Source organism: Ammospiza caudacuta, chromosome 19 (genome assembly GCF_027887145.1).
Source record: "Ammospiza caudacuta isolate bAmmCau1 chromosome 19, bAmmCau1.pri, whole genome shotgun sequence".
Lineage (NCBI taxonomy): Eukaryota > Metazoa > Chordata > Aves > Passeriformes > Passerellidae > Ammospiza > Ammospiza caudacuta.
Window position 1 is genome coordinate 3,546,184 of NC_080611.1, and position 21,505 is coordinate 3,567,688.

The following is a 21,505-nucleotide window of genomic DNA, read 5'->3' on the forward strand; positions in this document are numbered from 1 at the left end:
TGGGCAGGATGCCACTCCACATGGACAGAAAAGAATGAGCATTTGAGTATCCCAAATATGCATACAACTGTGCAGCTATGAAGACTGGGAATAAGAACACTGAATTAAGTAGCTGGGGATATTTTATCATAAAATGAAGCATTAATAAAACAGTAATATTTATTTTGTGGGACACAACTGCACCATTACAAAACACATTTTTAAATATCTTCTTTTAAAAAGACATTTAGCCAAAATCTCCATGGGAAATTCCACCTCACTGTGCTTCTCAGATGAAGACAACCTTCCTAACCAAAAAATATGACTACAGAATCATTACTAAATTTTATGTAACCTCTGCAGGAAGGCTTTCAACACAGCACTGCAAGACTGCTTAAAACCTGCTTGTACCTGACTATTCAGCAATGCAGCTTATACCTGTTTTGGGAGGATTGCACAGTAATGCTGCCAATGTTTTCAAGTCTGCCTCAAAGCCAGCATGACCCAAGGGCAGGTATGATGCATATGGGTGTAGCTAAAGATTAAATGACAAAAGCAAGCAAATGTGTTTCTTCAAACACAAACAGCTCAGGAACAGGCCAAGCAGGAAGCATCAGAGCCCTGCACATTTAAACCCCATCAGGAAGTTTGCTGAAGAAATTGATAAATAATTTTAGGCAGAACTGAATTAACAGTGAAGACAGAGGAGCAGATTCCATCAGAATAAAAAGGGACACCACCTCTGTTTTCCCTTTTGTCCAGAAGAGTCAACTCCAGAAGTTGTCAGACCTGATCTGATTTGATAACATATGCATGAATACTCAGAAATCTGCCAGCACAGAGCAAAGGCTAAGCAGCAGTGCCTTGTTAACTAGGCTTGGGTATAGTTATTTTTAAAAATCCTGTAAAGAGTAATTTTAACACTTGTAAGGTAACCAGATTACAAATTACAAGCATATTTCAGTTATATTTCACTTTCAGTTACTCTCTGCCTTTTTTAATGACCACTGGACAGGGCAGAGTGCTTCAGCAGGTCATTAATTCATGTCCTAGGAGACTCCTCACTTCTCTGTTTGGAAAGATGCACCAAGGAGTACAATTGTCACTGCTATGGCACTGTTTCCTGGCAGCACAGTGACACAGGATGGCACAGCTGTGAACTGATGGGATTGGCTCAGTGATATCCTGCCCTTCTCTCACAGTATTCAGAGCAGCTTCTGCATGTGGATTTTAGAGATCAGGTCAGTTGTGGGTGTTGTCTGAGCTGCACCTGAATTTTCCCTCTAGTAACTGCTCACAATAATAATTCAGCACAGCCATATTGCAGGGCAGGAATTCCAACCCAGAGCCCTTATGGGGACAGCAATCTCAGAGGAACAGCAAACCATGTGCAAAGTTTCTGTCCTTGGACCAGAGCTGTGTTTTTATATGGTTATTGCCATTTGTGAAGGGCTATTTTTTCCCTATTGCAATGCAAGAGATGTCCAAAAAAAGCTGGCTCTGACTAATTTAATAGAGGGTGGGTGAACTATTTTAGGTGCAGATTTTCTTTCCACTGCTTTTAGACAGCAACTATTGCACTAAGAGAAGTGAAAGAGCTGTGATTGCACTGAGATGGCTCTTTCTGAAACCCTAGAGGGTGTGGCAGAAAAGCATTCCTCCCATTTTCTTGATTTTAAGGCTGACTGGCAAAGAGGAGCTCTGCTGCCTTGTGTTTAACGTTTTTACAAAGCCTTCCCAAAGGTTTGGTTATGCTGCTTTCAAGATAAAAAACTTCCAGCACTGGTTTTGTTGGTTTAAGCAAGTGTTCATCAGGCAGTTGAGTCAGGTGGATTAGGTAACAGAGCCTGAGACTTCTCCTTCCCCCTGCTCAGGTTTCAGTCTCTGATGGTGCACAGCACTCAGCCTCACACACCTGACATTTCCTTTGTCTACTCCCATTCCAAAACTGATGGTTGCAACAATGACAGGGATCTTCTCCTCCATCCATTCATTCTGGACAGAAGTCCTGTCAGCTGCCTTGAGCCCTGGGAAGGAAAAGAGAAGAAAGTAAACAAAGTAAACAACACCACAAAAAACCAGACCAAAACAAACAAACAAACCCCAACTCCCAAAAATAAAAGACAACCAACAAAGAAGCATCATAAACAAAACAAACCCCCCCCCCCCCAAAAAACAAGAAGGAAAGAAACAGGAGGATTTTCTTTCTGATCCATTGCACCATTGCAGGCAAACTCCCTCACTAAAACTGTCTGATGCACACACTCTTTTCTTCCCAGTGTTTGAACTGGCCTGGGACCAAGCAGAAGTCAGCAGCAGCTGGTTTTATTCCAGAGAAAAACATCTAGCTCCCCACCCAGGATAAAAGCAGTTGTTCTATTCAGGCCATGAAAGATCCAACAAAACCAACTGTTCTGGAGACAAGGGAATGCCATTGTGGTGAGATCTGCCCTTACCTCACAGACCTGATGTGTGAGCATCACACAGAGTGCAGAGCAGGCCTAGAAAGCTCTTTTCTAGGTAGCCCCAAGCCAGGTGGCAGAGTTCAGTTCTCCCAGCTAGTGAGAGATGCAGACTGCAGTACCTGCATGGTAGGCCTTGGCCTTCAGCCCTCTGTAGCTCAGCTCAATGGCCAGCTGGTCACACACATCCCTCATCCTGCAGTACACGATGCCACAGCCAGAGTACACCTGGGAGCCAGGAGACAGAGCCAGGACAGTGCCTGAAGTCAAACAACAGAGCTGCAAGTACAGCCCCTCACCCTCTCCCAGCAGATACAAGGCAAGAAGCATCTCACAAACACACCCAGGTGCAGAGGTTATGGCTGAGCTGCAGAGTTATTTTGAGAATTAGTGTTAGAGCAGGCAATTCAACACTTCAAATCCTTCTGCTCACCCTCAAAACACTAAAAAAGCAGAACACAAATATAAAATGGTCACAGAAGATGTGACAAACCAAGTGGAAATGCTTGTTCTCTATTCCTAATCAATTCTCTTTTAAACTTTTCTTTTAACCCCCTTCTTAGTATACCTCTGACAGGACCGCAGCCTTCACACTCCACCTGTTTTGGGGGAACTAAAAAACATTTGTGTGCACTTTCAGAGGACTTAGAAAATACACACAAGCACTCTCCTTCCTGAGACCTCCTCAATTCCTGCCACAAACCTGTCAGGGCCTCACCAACCCCTGAAAGGCCAGGGAACATTAGGGTAGATCTTGTCCAGTTTAGTTTTCTTCTCTAAAGGTAAAACCTACCCCAGCAGCTCCCTTCACTTCCAGCGCTTTCAGACAGAAATCCTTCAAGTTGGCGTAGGGATCAGCGAGGAGCTCCTTGAACTGCACATCATAGAACAAGTTAGATCTGAAACAAGGAGTCTTGAAGGTGGAAAGTGGCTGCTTGAGCTTGAGAGCTGCCACCACGTCCTCCTGGACCTGCTTGGTGGCAGTGGCAGTCAGGGCCACGCAGGGGGTGCGGGGGACGCGGCTGCGCAGGGAGCCCAGGCGCAGATAGTCGGGGCGGAAATCGTGTCCCCACTGGGACACACAGTGAGCCTCATCTATCACCAGGTAGGACAGCAGGTTTCTGGCCACCAGGGAGTTCAGTGTTGGCTGGAAGGAAGAGGCAGCTGCCATCTCTGGGGTGATGTACAGGAGCTTTACTTGAGGCTTCTCGCTTGCCAAGTCGGCCAGGATGGTTTTCTTCTCCTGGGCAGACAGCTTGGAGTTCAGAGAGCAGGCTTTGATCTTCAGAGCCAGCAGGTGATCCACTTGATCCTAGAGTAAATACAAAACAGAAACTAAAATCAAATGGGAATAAAGAAAGTCATCAGCACCAAGAAAGATTAGTAGGGAGAGCCAGGTGAGGCTTCCACCCCCAGGATCAAATCCCAGGACCTACAGCCCTGTTAGTTACAACTTCCATTCCAGATGCCTTTTCCTTCACCTGTGAGCTCCATCCAGCTCTTACATTCAGATGTTTTTTCCTTCACCTGTGAGCTCCATCCAGCTGCATTTTTGTGCACCCATTCACTTTAAGACAATTTTTTTTGCTGCTAGGGAACACCAGCAGGGATCTGTGCAGAACAACTCATCACAGGCTCAGTGACCTGAACACATCTCAGCATTTACACTACAGAGCTGTCACAGATGGAAAAGGAACACTCTCACCTTGCAAGAACAGGGAGCAGCTCACTCCTAAATAACTGCAGGATGTCCTAACACAACTGAGACAGGACAAAGTGCAAGGACCATGCAAATCACCACTGCTGCAGAACCAGAAGCATGGATGAGAATTGTGTCATGAAATCCAAGAAGAAAACATTGCATCACATCCAGATGAACACTGGCCATACAAATTCACTTCCCTGTCCCCTGCTCACTTGCACTTGACTAGCACCTGACATTTCAGGATATGAAGAGTCCTGAAAAGCGGGTATCTCATTATTTTACTCAGTATCTGGCTTCAATAATTGATTTAATGTCTGTTTCTGTTTTCTGTTCACTGTCACCCCTCAGCCTTCCCTATAATGAAGTGCACAGGCTGAACTCTTGAAGTTTGGCTACACTGAAATACATCATGATCATTTCAGGCACAGCAGCCCCTTCTCAAGGCTGGATGAGAAGACTGGGGGTTTACTCCAGCTCTTTCCTCTAAGACTCACCAAGCCCATCTCAACCTATTTCTAACTCTCTTATCAATGATATCTTAACCTCCATTTCATTAATATTGGCCAGTTTCATCAGTAATCCTCACACTTGGAACAAATTCACTTTTTATAGTATCTTCCTGAGAAGTATCACCAAGCCTGCTATCATTTTTCATGTGTATTACAGACTGTAAAGGAGTTAAATAATTCCACAAATAGCAAATCCCAAACCAGCAGCCTGCAGCAGCAGATGTCACACAGTGCTAATGGTCTGCACAAGTCTGAGCAATGCTACAGCTGCTCTTACAGGAAATTGTTTCTCCCAACAGGTGATGAAACAGTAGAAAAGGCAAAACAGAGGAAAAAAAGTCTCACAGATGAGAATGCTCAGGGAGCAGCTCTACTAAACCAGCTTCTTCCCATCACAGATTGACTGCAACAAAAAGACATTTTGATGCAGAATGAATTGTGCCTTCAAAGGCAACTTCATCACTCCTGGAGTTATTACTTTATAGGTAAAGTAGCAGTTTTTTTTCTGGTTAAAGATCTATCTTTTGGTGCATTTGAGTTACTCTGCTTTGCTGCTAATGTCTGGAGAAAATGGAGAAAGGCTCAGTTGCAAAAACCACCAGGTTATTATTAAAGAAAAAAACATCCTTATAGAGAAATCCAAAGTATCATACCAGAGATACTCTGCTGTCCTCACCTATCCCAGGGCAAGGAAAGCACACTGAGACATCAGGAGAATCCAGAGGCAGGTGAGCAGCACAAAGACAAGAGGGCAGCTGCTGTGCCTTCAGAGACTCCCCTTCCCTGGCTGCTATTCCCCAGCTATCAGAGACAGTTACCTGGATCAGTGCAATCAGAGGTGAAATGACAATGGTGATGCCCACTGCCAGAACTGCAGGAAGCTGGTAGCACAAGGATTTCCCTGCCCCTGTGGGCATGCACACAAAGACATCCTTCTCTCCTGCAAAAACAACAGAAGAAAGCTCAAGGCCTCTGAGTGGTGTTGAGTTCCTGGGGCTCAGGCAGGAACAGCACCTGTGTGCACGTACCAGGCGGCACAGCAACAAAACCCTTCAGAGTAGGTTCTAAAAGCACAGCAACACTTTGCATGCCAGCAGTGGTTTCCTTCAAAGAACCTCAGATTGCTTTGTAAACATCTAGAGGCAGCTGAACAAAAGTACCAGAAGATACACAGAAACCAAGATAAGGAGAAGTTAAGTTATTCATGCAGAATCTCCTCCAGAAAAGGAGATCTCCTCCTGCTTTCACTCATTTTACAGCCCTCCACTTACCACATTACCAGCCCCATGACAGAACTTCACCACATCCTCTTAAAGCTTATCCCAGAAAGGCCCCTCACATGAAACAGGAGTTGGAAATCTCCACACTGATCACATCCTGCAGTGAGTGACTGCTCCTGCACTAACCAGGATCCAGCTCAAGCCAGGAAGGTGCAGAGACACCAGGTTAACAGGCAGAGACACCTTGCCCACAGAATCCCACTTCTGACAGGTCTGTTGTCAACAGTGAGTGGTGACAGATGGAACTGAGCTGGGCACTGCTCTGATTCACACTGAGAGAGCTGCTGGGGGAGCTGACAGCTTGTTTGTGTGAGCTGCCTGTCCACCCCCAGCTGGCTGTTGCACCATGTGTCAACACCAGCACAAAAATGTTTCTGATAACGGCCCCATGAGTCTGAGGATCTCAGCTATGCCAAGAAATCAAGTCCTCTGCTGGTATTGTCTTTAACACAAGGACAGTTTTACTCTGAAAATGTCTGAATGTTTGATGCCACCTGACCACAAACACACTGGCAGGTGTGAGGAGACAACTAGAAGAGACACCAACAGTGCTGCACTTTCCATTTCCCATTTCCATGGCTGATACAATGACGGTGTCACAAAGCAAATGAAAGGAAAAGAAGCAGGAAAAGATGCAGAGCTCGTGTGCAGAAGGTGCTCCAGGGCCACCAAAGCCACCTCAGAGCAGAGGAGGGCGGGGAGGGCAGGGCACTCAGGGTGGGACCTGCTCACAGCAGCACCACAGCAGCTCCTGCAGCGTCCCCCCGCACGGATGCAGACGGACAGACGGACAGCCCGCCGTGCTCCACGCGTCTCCCGTGCCCAGCCTCACCTCTCGCCACAGCCATGGTCGCACTTTCCTGCAGGGAAGTCTTGAAGGACTCGAAGCCGAAGACTTTCTGCAGTGTTTTCCGGACCCTGCCCTCCAGGCCCGGCGGAGCCTTCCCACTCATCCTGAGGAGGCCACAGGACCCTGAGCTCGACCCGGCCGCTGCCACCCTCTCCTGCCCCGGCCTCCCCCAGGGCTCCCCTGCCCCACTCCCGCTTTGGGCGGCTCCCTCAGGGATGCTCATCCAGAGCCCTCACTGCAGAGGGCCGCGCTGCGTTTGCTGTGGCTCGGCCCCGTCCCCATGGGGCACAGCCCGGGGGCTCAGAGCGGGGCAGTGCCCGCCAAACCCGCCCGCACCGACATGGAGGGGCTGTGGGGGCAGGCGGCTCCTCCTCACCCATCTCCCCTCCTCCCCTGTGTCCCCGCATCCCCTCCGTGTCCCCGTCCCACCTCCGCCCTGTCCCGGCCCCCACACTCCGCGCTCGCTCCACACCCGGCGGGTGCTGTCGCGGCGCCACAAAATGACGTCAAACGCTTCCCTTAAAGGGCCAGCCCGCGCATTTTTCATCCCCTCTCCTCCCCCGAGACGCTCCGCTCCGCCTGGCTGAGGGTTTTGCCCTCCGGCCGTGATTTCCCCGAGCAGCTTCTGCTCCGGCCGTGCGGGCGGGACGGCCCCGGTGCGGCGGGAGCCGCTGAGGGCGGAAGGAGGGCAGCGTTGCCATGGTGACAGTGCCGTGTACGTCATCACCGCGCGCCGGAAGTGCGCCGCGGCCGGGGCGGAAGATGGCGGCGGCGAAGCGCAGCGTTCTCTCCTCGCTGGCCGTTTACGCCGAGGACTCGGACCCGGAGTCGGACAGCGAGGCCGGCACGGCGGGGAGCGATGGGGGAGCGCCCACGGGTGAGGGCGGGCAGGGGGCCGGGACAGGCGGCGGGCTGGGGCGCCGGGGCTCCCCCGCGTGGCCCGGCGCTTTCCCCGGTGTGAGGGGAAGGCCCCGCACGCTGCCACCTCCCCTTCCCTCAGCGTTTTCCTTTTCTCTTCCTCCTTAGGAGAGAAAGGAGGCCTGGTGTCAGTTGGGTACGGAGAAGATGACTTTACCCGGCTTGAGGGGGACGAGGAAGGGTACGAGGAGGAGGACGATGAGAACAGCAGGCAGTCAGTAAGTACCTCCCTGCTCCGGAGCTTCTCTTGACCCCTTCCACAGGCTGTAGAGACTTCTTTCTTTCAAATAAAAACTCCAAATAGCGACCCGTGATGGAACCCGGAATATCTGAGTCCTGGTGTGGGTTTCAGCACTTCCCACCTCCCCCTTTCACTTTGTTTTCAAGTACAAAGCATTTGCCCTGAGCCCATCAGCAGCTTGGCACAGCTCGTGTTGCTCGTTACTGTGTTGGTGTCCTTGGACTCTTTTATGGGAAAAAGGTTGTTACAGCCACTCCAAATAAAAGCTGTTCTTTAAACATAGTTGACTTATAAGAACCTTGTAAGAGGAGCACACTTTCAGCTGGTGGATTTAAAAGAACAAACTTCTGTGCTGTGTTAAATTATTCTTTTGTGTGCAGCTCCATGCACTCCCTGCATCAAGGCACCTTGATGTAACAGTGTCCTGTCTACATGTGGGTGGCTTTTGTCTGTCACAGGTGCATGGCACGTGTCTGATATCACCTGGATTCTGAGATAACAGCAGTGTGGGGGGACAGGCATGGAGCTCACAGTGTGTGAGAGCAGCTGCATCACACAGAGGGATGTGTAGTTCTGCCTGGGTCTGGGGGAGTGAAACAATAAGTTTGGAGGGGAAAAGGGAAGGCTCTCATCTACTTTCTTTATTGTCAGTCTTTTTCTTAGCAGTGTTTTTTCTTCTCCCTGTTCCAATTCTTTCCTCTATGACATAGCCAAAAACCTAGGACTACTCTGTAACTTTTCCTCACTGAAATCTGCTCTCTGTGTGTGTTGGATCAGTCTCTTAGGAGACACTTTTTTCTGCCATTTGTCTGCCCAAGCAGCAGCCAAGGAGTTCCTCAGTCTCTTTTCCTGTTTTAGGTTCTGTTCTGTTGCCTGCTGTCTCCCTAGGCAAAGCTGTGAACCTTTTTACTGCTTCAGTGATTCTTCTTTTATATCCAGCACTTTTAAACTCTGCTTCAGTGAGGTCTGGGCAGTGCAAAGGAAGCCCTGAGTGTGATCCAGGTGCTTGCCAGGGTCAGCTGTGTTTAGTTAGGGTTGTAAAGGGCTGGTAGATGGAATGGCTTTGTGGCATGCACAGCTTTGGGTGCAGGTTGCAGCTGCTGTTCAGGAAAGGACAGTCAGTCAATCCCTGCTGTCAGCCACTGGATCTTGCTTGGGTCTGTGGTTACAGTGCAGGTTGCACAAGTTACTTCTCTTTTTTTTTGCCATTAAATATTCTCTGAGCAGATTTGGAAACTTCCTTGCCATTGCTTGTGCTGGCAGCTCATGGGGGTGATGAGTTGTTTTGAGAAAGCAGAGTGAGGTGCACTCAGGCTGTCCTGTGCAGCTCAGTGGGTGTTTTAACTGCTTTAACAGTGACTGGAAAACCTCTGGTTTTATTCCAAGCCACTTCTCAGCAATGCTGCTTTGTTTGTTCATGTCCTCACTCCCTGCTAGGTCAGAGCTTTTTGGGAGCCGTTTCAGTTCCTGTTTGCAGCATGGATAATTCAACCCATTATTGCTTTGATGAAAATCACTTTTATCTGTATAATAAAGACTGTAGAAGGGAGAGCAATCTCATTTGTGTAAACACCAAGTCAGTTGGTTCTTTGCTAGTTACAAACTCACTGTAACTAACCATTGACAGTCTGGTCTGAATTATTGTCATGTGTGCATCTTGCAGAAAGGGAAGGTGGAGTGAAGGAGTTTGTGTCTCAAATCTGTAAGAGAGGCATCTTAACTCACTCAATTAAAACTTCCTGCCATTATTTTGTGATCAGCCTTGTCAGAACTGGCTCCTGTGCCAGTGCTTTGAGGTGGGCAGTTCCTTGTAAACTCTTCCTTTCAGTTGCATCTCTCATTTCACTTTTGTTGCCTTTTTTGAAGCTGAAACTCCGATTTCTTGGTTTTGGGCCAACATTGAAATTTGTGGGAAAGTTTGGAAGAAAAACCATTTTGCTGAGTGATTGTGAGCATGAAAAACACTTCCTGCTCCTCAGAGTTGTTTTGAAGCCAGAGTATGTGTTTATGCCTGGAAGCAGGGGTGCTGGGAGGGTGCCCAGGGAGGGGACAGCAGCTTTACTGTGTCCAGCTCCCAGTGGGGACCAACCTGGAGCTTCCTGCTCTCCTGGTGTGGATTTTCACACAGTGCTGTGTTCAGGGCGGAAGTTCCCCCAGTTCTTTGGTTTATTTCTAGTTCATAAAAGAAATGTTTAAAAAATGGAGACTTCACCTGGAATTTGTCAGTGTTCCCTTGTGTGGAGGTTCACAGCATCTGCAAGCAAGGCACAAGAGCTCTGCACCAGCCAGGAGGTTGTGTCTGCTGGATCCCTGGAACTTGCTGCTAGGCCAGACCCTCTCTCTCCAAGCCTGCATGTTTGGTTTGCTGGCAGGCCAGCTGTGTGTCCTGTGTGTGTTGCTGATGCTTGGGACTATCACAGGTCTTGCAAATGCTGCTTTTTCTGTGGGTACTGCTGAACAGAGGCTCTTCAATCACCACCTGCCAGCTGGAGGGGACAGAATTATCAAAGGACAAATGCTTTTGTTCCCCAGTTCTGCTGCTTCTTGTTGTCTAATTCTGAGCATTCCAGAGCTGCATGATTTTTGTAGGCACAACTGCTGCTGAGTGATGCTTTTGCCTACAAAAACCCCCAAAAACCAAACAAACACTCCTTCCCCTGATTGTAGGACTTGTTTTCTGGTTATGAGTGGGTGGGGCAAAACTACCTTCCATGGAGAAGGGTCTTGGACTGCTGCTGGGCTGCTGAATGCCCTTTGCTGTAAGTTCAGTTACTTGCCAGGCCTGCTCTTTAAGCTTAATCCTGTAAATTCTTGTCTTGTAGGAAGATGACGATTCAGAGACTGAAAAACCTGAGGCTGGTGACCTAAAGGTATTTGAAAGTGTGGTCTGGTGGTGGTGGGGAAGCTCAGTACAAGAGGAGTAAGTTTTAACAGCATGGCTTGGTGTTCATTTGTGATCTTAGTTAGTTCCACACCTTTTGTAGCTTTAACCTGTGTTTCTGACTTTCCAAAGGCAGATATCACAGGCTGAGTCACAGTGGAGTTTGGCCTTCATGAATTTGCTCATGTTGTGCATTAGATCTGAAGGTTGCTGACAGCATCTCACCTGTTTTGCAGTGATGTGGGAGGTGCAGCATCCAGTACAGAATTCTGTATGACCAGTGTTAGTTGGAATAATTTCTTCATTTAGAATTTAATGAGTGAATTATCCTGTGCTCTTACAGGCCATGGAAGGTGTCAAAATCAATTCATTCTCTCCAGCTCTGTCCTTCTGAATGAAGCAGTTTTGTAAAGGTCATAGATAATTTTAAAAAGTGAAATAAGATCCCCAGGTAATAGCTATTATCATAAATAGTTGAAATCATCTTTATCTTGGGATTTCACCCTGTTTCTGCTTAACAGTGTTTAACAGCACACAGAGGACATGGATCAGGGTAAAAGCTGGAGGACAAAAGGCCAAATCCAATTGGAACTATAGACAACTGTGTTTAATTTTTTTATGTTGGTTCAGTAGAAGCAGTCCTGTTCATCAGAGATGCTGAGTGATGAACAAGTGCAAGGGCATTTATTTTATCCAGCTGCTTCCCCAAGGATGCAGGCAGTCCCTAAACTCTGCTACAAAAACCAGAGGACTGTGCTGCAAAGCAAACTTCTGTAGAGAATTTGATTTACCACAGGGCTTTGATAGGCTAAAATGAAGGCAAATGGATGTGTTTAGCTATTCTGTTTGAATTAGTTTGATAGCAGCACCTTCTTCCAGGTCCTACAATATTCTTATGGCTTTACAGTGATGCACAGCTGGAAATCTTGGCAGCTGTTCTGCAGCTGGTAAAGTCTCAGTGTGTGAAATGGCTCCCAGGCACTTGGAAATGGAATGTATTTTCTCCTTTCCTTGCTGCAAGAAAGAAATTTTTATTTGAAAGAAAGCAAAAGGCAATCTCTTTTCCTTTGTCTACTTCTACATTTTTGCCCAGGTAAACATGCTAGCAAGATTTTTCTGTAAAAACTGCTGGAATCAAATATGTGCTAGGAAGTAATACTTGATAATCATCAGCTCTTTATTATGCTTAACTTTTATTGATCCAGCATACCTGCAAAGTAATTCTCCTGTGTTATGGTGTGTAGGTGTGTGCTAATACTTAGAGGCTTTTGACTTGGGATTTCCTTAGAAGATAAATTTGGTGTAAATCAAGTTTTTGAAGTTGTGTAGTAGGGCCCTCTTGCAAGAGTGTGCATTTCTGTCTTCTCTAAAAGGACTATAGGACTTCAGGGCAGTGGAGAATAGGTCTGGCAGAGAGAAAGAACAGAATTAGTCTGGAGTTGTTCTTATCTGAGTAACCATACATGACAGAAATCTCACCACTGAATTGTGTGGGTGCTGCTTTAGTATGTCACTGACATTTCATGTTGGCTGGTTTGAAAAGCCTCTTGCTTTCAGTGGGGTTTGTGTGCTGCTGTCCAGGTGCATTTTGTGCTTCTGAAGAAGAGCCTCATGTGGCCACAGAGCAGCATTTCAGCTTCAGTGAGGAAGCAAAGAGATAATGAATGTATTCAAAATAAACAGCTTTTTGTATCTTGGTAGACTGCAATGACAACTCTGCAAGAACTGAAAATGTGAATGAAAGGAAACAAATAAAATAATGGTAAAATGTAATTCCTGCCATCCCAGTGTGGCATGAAAGGTGAGGATTTGAGAAGAGTAGGAGGGAGGCAAAGCTGAACTGAGTCTGAAGCTCAGCAATTTCAGACTTCCATGTCATCCTTAATAGATATCTTCAAGCACAGCTGAAAAGGGAATTGTGTCCTTTGGCCTTTTGATGTTTTTTGAATATTGAGTGATAGCTGCAGGGCCAGCTGGCACTGGGTGAGCTGTGGAGGCAGCCCAGTGCCCTGCTGGGTGTGCCTGTGGGGCCCTGCAGCAGCCATGCTGCCAGGAAATTCACTTGGATGGGGAGAGATGGAAATCCCTGTGGAATTATTTGTACTTGGAACAGTTGCAAATGTTTCCTTTCCTCTTTTTCCACCGAGGGGCAGTGTTCTCCTCCATGGAGCTGTAATGTCTGTGACAGCTAACAAGTGTTGCTGTTACTGTAAATCCAAAGTGTAGCCAAAAGGGAGGCCTTTGACTATAACTTGCTTACACTTTTGAGTAATTTAATTTTGTTTTGAACCTGCAGAGTGCTGTAGTTGTGCCTGCTCAGTTTCATGGAGACATCAGAGACCTGCAAACATGTTTAAATAGATTCCCCATGCTCTTTATATATGGCTAGGGCTTTTCCAAGGTCTGAATCTGACCATAGGCAGGAAGTAAATAACTTAAAATGTATGAATGAGAAAAAGAAAATGCAATTAAATTCATCAGTCAATTATAGTTATTTCAAGCTCTGAAGATAGATAGATAGATAGATAGATAGATAGATAGATAGATAGATGGATGGATGGATGGATGGATAGTTGGTTGGTTTATTTTTTTTTTTGGCTGGTGTTTTGCCTTTTTGTGCATATTGTGAATGAACTACCTAGAGCTTATACCTTGAATAATGGAGCCAGGTTCTGTGGCTCCATTGTGTTCCCTTGTTGCTGGTGCATCCTGTGATTTGGCCTCATTGTGCACTTGGATAGTGCCAGAACCAAAACCTGCAGAAGGGTCAGTTGGTGTCAGTTGTGGGTGGAATCAGAGACACAAAGTGGGGAATGATGTAAAAATTCTTTGGTCAATTGTTGATGGGGGGAGTGGAATTTGGAGCCTGCCTCAAATAACCCTGTTGGGAAGATATTTGTTTTATATTTGTCTGAGGCTTTTCTCTCAACTCCAGGGAATCTGCCCTCCTTGTTTTGATGAAGGGGCACCTCTCTACCTGTTCAGCCCTAGTTCCTCACTGGAGGGGAAGCCAATACAACGTGCTGGTGGCACTGCAGCTTTCCTTTTTTGCCAAGGAGCAACTCACAATAAGCTAAGTTCTAACATTGTGATGTCAACCTCCTGCTTGGTGAGATAGACAAGTTTTATGCACCTGTTTGCAGGAAAAGGTGTGCCAGGAGGAGGAGAATATTTAAGCCTCATCAGTCACCTGGAAGCATTCTTCCAGAGCAGACTCCTGGCCCATGGAATTCATGTTACTGAGCATCTGTAAGCTATTCAAAAATACTGTTCTTGCAGCAAAAAACAGAATCCTTCTCTTTAAAAGCAGATTTAGATATACAGATGGGATATGGGAGACAGTTGTATCCTGTAACTGCATTTTGAAGTGCTTCAGGCACTCAAGGGAAACTGGAGATTCACAGCTGGGTAGAACTAACTGCTCTTCCAGAAATCAAAGCTGGATGGATGCTCAGGCTCTGGAACAGGACAGGTTTGAGTGGCCACAATCCCTTTACCTGAGCAGTCACCAGCTGGAAACAAGCACAGGGGCCTTAAGTGCCTTAAAAGCACTTTAGAAACAAAACCTTCTGCTTTGAAGGGACAAGAAATAGGCAACAAAATCGGTTGTTTAACAGTGATGTTAAAACAGTGAAATCCACAGCCTGGATGAGTTCTTTGTGGCCTTTCCTCAGCTGCTGGAGCCCTTGGTACAAACTGAAGGAGCTTTGGGCTTGGGGAAGGACAGGGTTAACAGGGTGCAGGTTGCTGGAGCTCTGGCCAGCAGCTGGCTCTGGTTACAGCCTTGATGCAGTAACAAGATACAAGCTTTCAGAGCTCAGTAAATGGACCAGCCCTGCTGGAAAATGAAAAATGAACCTTAAAATATTGACCTTGTGCTCCAAGCCTCACCTGAGGGGTTCTGGGCTTCATACTGGGGAGCTGGATGAATAAAAGGTTGCAAATGTTGATCAAGGACAGAGCCCAGCCCTGCAGCTTGGCTCCTGGAGCTTTCCCAGAGGGAAATCATTAACTCTTGAGCCTTAATTGTTGTATCAGGACCAGCCAGTGCAGAAAGCTCAGAAATTTGCCACTCCCTTGGCAGGTGAATGCCTGCCACATGGTAGCAGTTTTTCACAACAGGTGGCTACTTTGATGTTTTCCTTTCCTGGTTTTGTTTTGAGGGTCCCCTCTGCATCCTCGAGGTGTTGTGTGGAGAGGCAGCCAAACTGGGATCTCTCAGATCAGATTTTCAGAGGAATACTGTGCCTCTAATCATGTCTAGGTACCTCCTCTTGGTAATCATCAGCTCTTTATTATGTTTAGCTTTTATTGATCCAGCATACCTGTAAAGTAATTCTCCTGTCTTATGGTGTGTAGGTGTGTGCTAATACTTAGAGGCTTTTTACTGCGGTGGTTTTTTATCTTGCCTACCCATTGACCTGTTTGTTTAAATACCAAAATTATCTTGATTTAAAGTAAAAGTGGTAAGTGCTGAGAACCAGTAAATGGGTGTGTGTGTGTGCAGTAATGTAATGTAATCCCTGAAATTAACTCTTACTTTGATATGGCATATTAATTTTTCTGAATTCAGCATACATTCATCAAGCCACCTTCTCAAAAAATGCTTGAGCCTACTCATTAACTTTAATCTCAGGTGTAATTATTTTGCTCCAAAGAAGGGGAAAAGTATGTTTGGGGAAAGCTCTGTCCTTAAGTTAACATCCTTGCATTATGCATGGCTGTGAGCATACCTCTGTAAACACTTTCAAAGCATGAACTGTGCAGTTCCCAGGGTTGGGGTCAAGGTTAGAACTCCTTTGGTTTGTTTCCTCTCTCACTGCTTTGCCTGGAAGCACAGCCTGAAGGTGCCAGTGATAAGCACTGCAGTCTCAGATTCTTTTTGTGTGTTTCAGCTTCCTTTTAATATAATTGTGTAAAATGCTGTCTGTACTTCCAACTCTGTGTGGCTTTCCCTTGTTTTAGGTTTATAGATGTTTTTTCAGAGCTCTAGAGAGAGAACCAGAGAGTTTTGCAGAGAGTTTAGAGGGCAGTAGAGGTAACTCAGCTGCACCACTACAGTGAGTGCCCAGACATGAAACCAGCTGATCCCTGGTTCCCATTTTATCTGGGTGAACCTTGGTTATTGCCAGAGAATATCACAGGCACTCAAAGCTGTTCTGCATGCAGGAAGCAAAACAACATTTGGTATCTGGGATTATTTTGCTCCTTGCCACACGTACTCCTGTCTCCAGCTCTGTCTGAGAGGGAGACAGATCCCAGCCTTGTGGGGCTCTGAAGCTGGAACACCTCCTGGAGAGCTCCTGGCTTCCCTCCAGCTCTGGAGCTGTTTGGAAGATGAGACATGTCCTTGGACATGCTTGTTCCTTCCTCCCCGCCGGGCATACAAGTTGCAGCAGACTCTTCACTCCCTGCAGTGCTGAATACCAGGGATTATTGACACAGGTGTGGCTTGCCTTCCTCCAAAGAAGAGCCAGGCTTGTTCTGTTTGTCTTTAAACTTGAAGAAAAGTCCTTTCTGGAGCTGCTTCCCCTTGCATATTTCACCTGATAAAGGTCTGAGTTGTTCAAGTCCAGCTCTGTAGCTGCAATTATTTCTGGCTGCTGTTCTGAGTGTGCAGGTCTGTGCATGTCACAGTGAGGGGCTGAGCAGTCAGCACAGATGGAGCATTGCCTCAAATACCAGCACAGAGCTGAAAATAGCTCCTTCCAGCTGCCCTGTTCTGGGTACAGAAGGAGCAAAGTCTGGATAAACTCTGTGGGATCTATTCATGAAGGAGTGAATTTCTCACTGAGGATACTTGCTATTACACCTTGCCTCTACTCCAAACCATGAAGAATTTTTAGTGCTGTGTTCTAAGGGAGAAAGTTTGTGCAAGAAGTTAATTTTGTAAGCTCTCCTAAGCCTTTCCTTTGCTTCTCAGAATTTTCACAGCCCACCTTCACCTTCTGCTTGATTCTGCACTGCAACAAGCTGTAAAAAATAAAATCACCGAAGTACCTTGACACCTCCAGCCTTGTCATGTCTTGCTGGTACTTGACCAATGAGTTTCTATTTCATTGTAGTAAGCAAAACTCACTTGAAGGAGTTTTTGGGCTGTGCAGAGCAGGAGCTGTTGTGCTCCTGGGGCAGCTTTGGGACCAGGCTCCACTGGGATGCAGGTGTTATGCATTGTAGCTCCACATGGAAAGCAAAAGTTCTGGCACACAGTTCCTTAACTGGACGTTATTCCTAACAAATAATCTTTGTCAAATACTCAGATAGCATTTGTCAGGTGAATGGAGTCAAGTTTCAAAGAAGCTATTTAAAGGATTTATGCTATGAATGCTTCCTTTCTAAAGCACTTTCTCACTGAAATGTTTTGCCAGGTCTTGGTTGGGATTTTTCAGTGGGTTTTTTTATCTTTTTCATTTCATTGAAGAATGTGTATTTTTAGATGTAATTTAGCTGGAAAAGTAAAAGGCAGTGTCAGCTATGCACATTTTGATAGGGAATGTCTCAGGAGCTGACTGTTTGATTTGTTCTTCCTTCCCTTTCTCTCTGTGACTGTATCTCCAAACAGATTTGTAAAGCCTGTATATAAGTGTCACTGAAGGGTGGATGTATCAGGCTTTTTTCCTATGGAGGTTTATTTCTGAGCTGTTGGATTTCTCTTGGTATCTAGATCATGGTCCCTGCAGGTTTTTAGTTAAATTTCTTATGCTGAACTGGGCACTTTGCCTGGAGCTGTGTAGCAGAGCTGGCAAACAGGATATAGCTGTAGGAAATGTGCTTGTTTCAAGCTTTCTCTTGGGATTCTCCTCTCTCACAATACAAGAAAAAAAAAAAAAAAAAGGGGTGGGGGGGAGGAGGAATAAAAGCATTGTACTCCTGTTGCCTGGCTCTCTCTTCCCCAGACTCTAAATGCACTTGACATGCACTCTGCTTGCTGCCTTCAGCCTGGGTGCACACCAACATCAGGCAGATCTGGGGACAAGAAGTGAAATCATGTCATGCACTTTTAATATTAAATGAGACATTTCTGGTGTTCTGTTCCCATGAGCACTTCTGATCTTTGTAGAGGAAAAGCAAGAACATAATTGCTACCATGTTCCTTTAAAAATAAGAAATGAAAGGGGAGAGAAAAAAAAGGAACAGTGCAGGGTTTGGGGTTGTCTTTCTCCTGCTGCCTGCATGATGTAGACATTCCACCTGCTTGCCCTGGCAAGGCCATCATCACTTGGCTTAGAAAACTCTTTTGACATTTTCTGCTAAGTTATACTTTCTTTCCATCATACTCAGCCAAGTGAGGCTGTTTGTGTTTTGGGACTACAGGAGATATTCTGAATTGTAGAGAGGAGGGAAAATTACAAAAACTTACTGCTGGCACTTGCTCAGATTCAAGAAATCCACTGTAACAGCTGTTACAGCAGCAGATCCCCTGGCTACTGTACTGAAAAATTCTCTGCAATATCTTCAAACTAATACACTGCTGATGTCACTGGTCTGTACATTTTGTGGCTGCCAGTTTAAATTTGCATTAAAGTTATGTGCAGACAATCATGTGAAGTAGTGGGGAGGGAGAAGAAATTCTGCAACACAAGAGCATTTGCTGAAAAAAAAATATTGAAGGGGAGGTATTGTCTGAACTAGTTGCTTTTAATATTTCCTGGAAGTCAGTGAGAGAATGAAGCTGCAGGATTCAGTTGGCTGAAAGTTTGGGAATGCAACTGAGCAGTGCCAAACCTGGCATCAACTTCACCATTTCTTAAAATTTGCATTTTTGTTAAAGCCATCAAGGTCTGGTTTTGTGTCTTCTGCCTCCCTCTTGAACCATTTCTCCTGGAAGCTTGAAGTGCACCTGCACTGACATGTGCACCTGCTTCTGCATGAATTGCCTGAGTTTGTACCTTGTGGTCACAGTTAATGCCAGCAGTTCTGTTGGATGTGAGCACTGAGCTGGATTTATGGGTCTGGTTTCAGCAAGGATTTAGTGAGCATTGTTTAAAGTCAGTCCATTCCTTCCATTAAATAAAGCTGTTCTGGGCAAGCCTGTCCAAACTGGAATTCATCACTCTCAGATTCATATTGTTTTGCTTCCTTCCTTTAATCTCTGTTCCGTGCTGTGAGGATTGTGTTGGGTTGTTTTGATTTTCCTTGGAGCTTGAGCAGACACTGTTTTTGATGTAACTGGATGGAGACACTGTAGGACTGAAAAGATGTCACCCCAGTGAGGTGAAAGCTTCAGGCAGAATGCAGCACTTCCCTTTTGTGTGTGCACACACCCCCCCTTCATCCTGCTCCTCTTTAGCTGATGGTGATAGACAAAACTGAACCAGCACTTGGTGCTCATGAGCCAGGCTCTTGCAGGCACTCATCTTGTCCAGGGCTTGAAAAAAGCCATTTGTCTTGGGAAAGTGGAAAAAATGAAAAATCTTTTCCTGTACTCAAACAGGATTAGTACCACCATAAATGCTGTCTGCTCTCAGTGAGGTGTTGTGCACAATTGTTCTTGGAAGCACAGAAGAAAAAGGTGGAGTTTGGGGTTTTTTAATACTTTGTCCATAGCAGCTTGTGTTCTCAGTCTGCTCTTTATCAGTCTCCAGTTCAGGGGGAAGGAGTCTCCCTGCTACCTGTTTTTGTGTTTTGTCTTGTTCCAGCTTGGCTCTGCAGCACCATGGCATCCCTTGACTCCTTTCAGTGCTGGCTTTGGGCCCTTCAGCTGTTGATCTTGTGAGATCAGGGCTGCACAGTAGATGGCAGCCAGAAAATCAACTTGCTGAGTGCATGATAAAGCACAGTACAGCTTTTTTTTTCTTTTTTTTTTCAAACTCAGTCAAGCAATAAGTGAATTTAGAGTTGCTTCTGTACAGATTTTCAGGGGTTTGGTTTGTGAAAACTCTGTGGTACAGGTGTCACTAGCAAAGTCTTAACCTTGTTTTTTGGAAAGGCCTCAGAATTCAAATGGAAATGAACTCTTTAAGTGATGTCTTTAGCTCTGGGATGCTTGAAATCTCTAATAATTTCATACATTCACTCTGATGGGGAGTTTTGACAAAAATCCCTCCTGCTGGACCCACTCACCTGCTTGATTTTATGCTCCATGTGAGATACTGATACATAACCCAGTGGGTATTGGTGATGTAATCAACAGAGAGATCACCTTTGCCTAAGTGGATTTAGGTAACTACCCTATATAAAATTCAGTTAACTTCAAATTTTCCATTGTTTAAATGCTTTGGAATTCCTTTAGAAATCTCTCATCCACGCATAAATATTTCTTCTCTTTCATAACCAAAAGGTAGCAACTTTCCAGTATTTATTGTACCTTATTTTTCCACTTGGTGATTCTCCATTTCATTCCACTTAATGTATTAGATAAGATCTTCAGATTTGTGGTTTTTATGCTGTCTTTCCTAATCAGTTCATTGTACTCATCGTGTGTCTCAAACTTAAATTAGCCTAAGGGAGTGTAGAACAGTTCTGGTGTGCTTTTTCCATTGGAAGTTTTTATAAGGTTCTGGATCTTCAGTGGATACTCAGTGGTTTGAACAAGGCTTCTTAAAATTTCCATCTGCCAAACTTTCGTCAAGTTGTTGATGCTTGCCTCGTAGTTTTCAACAGCAAACTGAGCAAATATGAACAAGCACTGGAGAAGTTGGTCATCCATGTGTATTTTGAAAGCATTTAAGAGGTTTGAAAGCAGCCCAAGTTAATGAAAAGCTGTGTTGATGTCTCCAGCTCAGGATGGAGCAGTGGGTGGAGGTATGAAGGAACTCATCACTAAGCAAAATTCCTGTCCCTGGGCAGTGAGGTGTGGCTGCAATCCAGGGCTGGACGTGTTTGCTGTTGCTTGGAGTAGCTCTGGGCTCTCTGATGTCTTGGCTGGGCCTGTGGGGACTGGACTTGGTGGGGTGGGAAAGTGTGGGCCAGGGCAAAACAGTGGAGCCTGAGAGGACTGGCTTCATTTAGCCTCTCACAAATGGGACAGACTCAAAGGATGCAAATTAAAGAAGAAAATTCTCATTAAAGCAAACGTACTGATGATTCTGGAAGTTCATAGAACATGCTGTTTAACACAGCTGACATTTCAGAGATCCTTGTCTAATATAAAACATGGCAGGGGGGGTTTGGCCATCAGATTCTCTCTGAGCACATGAGTTATTGTTTCCTGAGAGCTGTGTGCTTATGCTTGGTACTAACTCCTGGCATACAAGAGACTTGAAAATGAGCTTCTGGACAAGTCAGAAATGCAGCACAGCCCCTTGCAAGGCTGTTAGAGCCCAAATAAGAGAACAGCCTTTTTGGGGCCATGTGTAATGCACCTGAATTTGGCTGTGCCACTGGGTTGCTTAAGTGCCTGCTTGGCAATCTTGCTGTTTTGGGGAATTATTTCTCTTGCAAGAAGTGAGCAGAAGGAGATGGGAAGCATAATGGAGTAATAAATGGTATGAGGGTAAGAGGAAGGATCAGGAGGTGCTCAGGGACACAGCCTTGTCTCTTCCATTTCCTCTTCAGTTCCACTTAAAACTTACAAGAGAGGTAAGAGTGCAGAATGGAGTTTAGTCAAGGTTAGAGCTAAAGCACTTCCCTCCTTTCACCTCAACAAACATTTGCTTGTCTCAAACCAAGGTGAGAAATAGTTTTAATTACCCATCTAGCAAGTTCCCCCCTGAAAGGGAAGGAGCAGCCTCCTGACAA

At 45.7% G+C, this 21,505-nt stretch overlaps 2 protein-coding genes across 3 annotated transcripts in view; one reads left to right on the forward strand and one right to left on the reverse strand.

Moving 5' to 3' along the window:
• RECQL5 (RecQ like helicase 5) overlaps nucleotides 1–7,270 on the reverse strand; it is a 37,488-nt gene extending 30,218 nt beyond the window's left edge. The window contains exons 1-6 of the mRNA XM_058817503.1: nucleotides 7,215–7,270; nucleotides 6,768–6,889; nucleotides 5,474–5,595; nucleotides 3,235–3,753; nucleotides 2,564–2,669; nucleotides 1,895–2,006 (exon numbers count right to left, since the gene is read on the reverse strand). Of these exons, the coding sequence (XP_058673486.1) occupies nucleotides 1,895–2,006; nucleotides 2,564–2,669; nucleotides 3,235–3,753; nucleotides 5,474–5,595; nucleotides 6,768–6,888 (980 nt within the window). The 5' untranslated portion in view covers nucleotide 6,889; nucleotides 7,215–7,270. The remainder of the gene's footprint in view (nucleotides 1–1,894; nucleotides 2,007–2,563; nucleotides 2,670–3,234; nucleotides 3,754–5,473; nucleotides 5,596–6,767; nucleotides 6,890–7,214) is intronic.
• A 257-nt stretch (nucleotides 7,271–7,527) lies between these two features.
• Nucleotides 7,528–21,505, forward strand: part of SAP30BP (SAP30 binding protein) — a 29,293-nt gene continuing 15,315 nt past the window's right edge. Inside the window, exons 1-3 of one of the 2 annotated variants that reach the window (XM_058817504.1) lie at nucleotides 7,528–7,662; nucleotides 7,812–7,921; nucleotides 10,767–10,814. In XM_058817504.1, the coding sequence (XP_058673487.1) occupies nucleotides 7,548–7,662; nucleotides 7,812–7,921; nucleotides 10,767–10,814 (273 nt within the window). In that variant the 5' untranslated portion in view covers nucleotides 7,528–7,547. The remainder of the gene's footprint in view (nucleotides 7,663–7,811; nucleotides 7,922–10,766; nucleotides 10,815–21,505) is intronic. The other variant, XM_058817505.1, reaches the window with a different exon arrangement.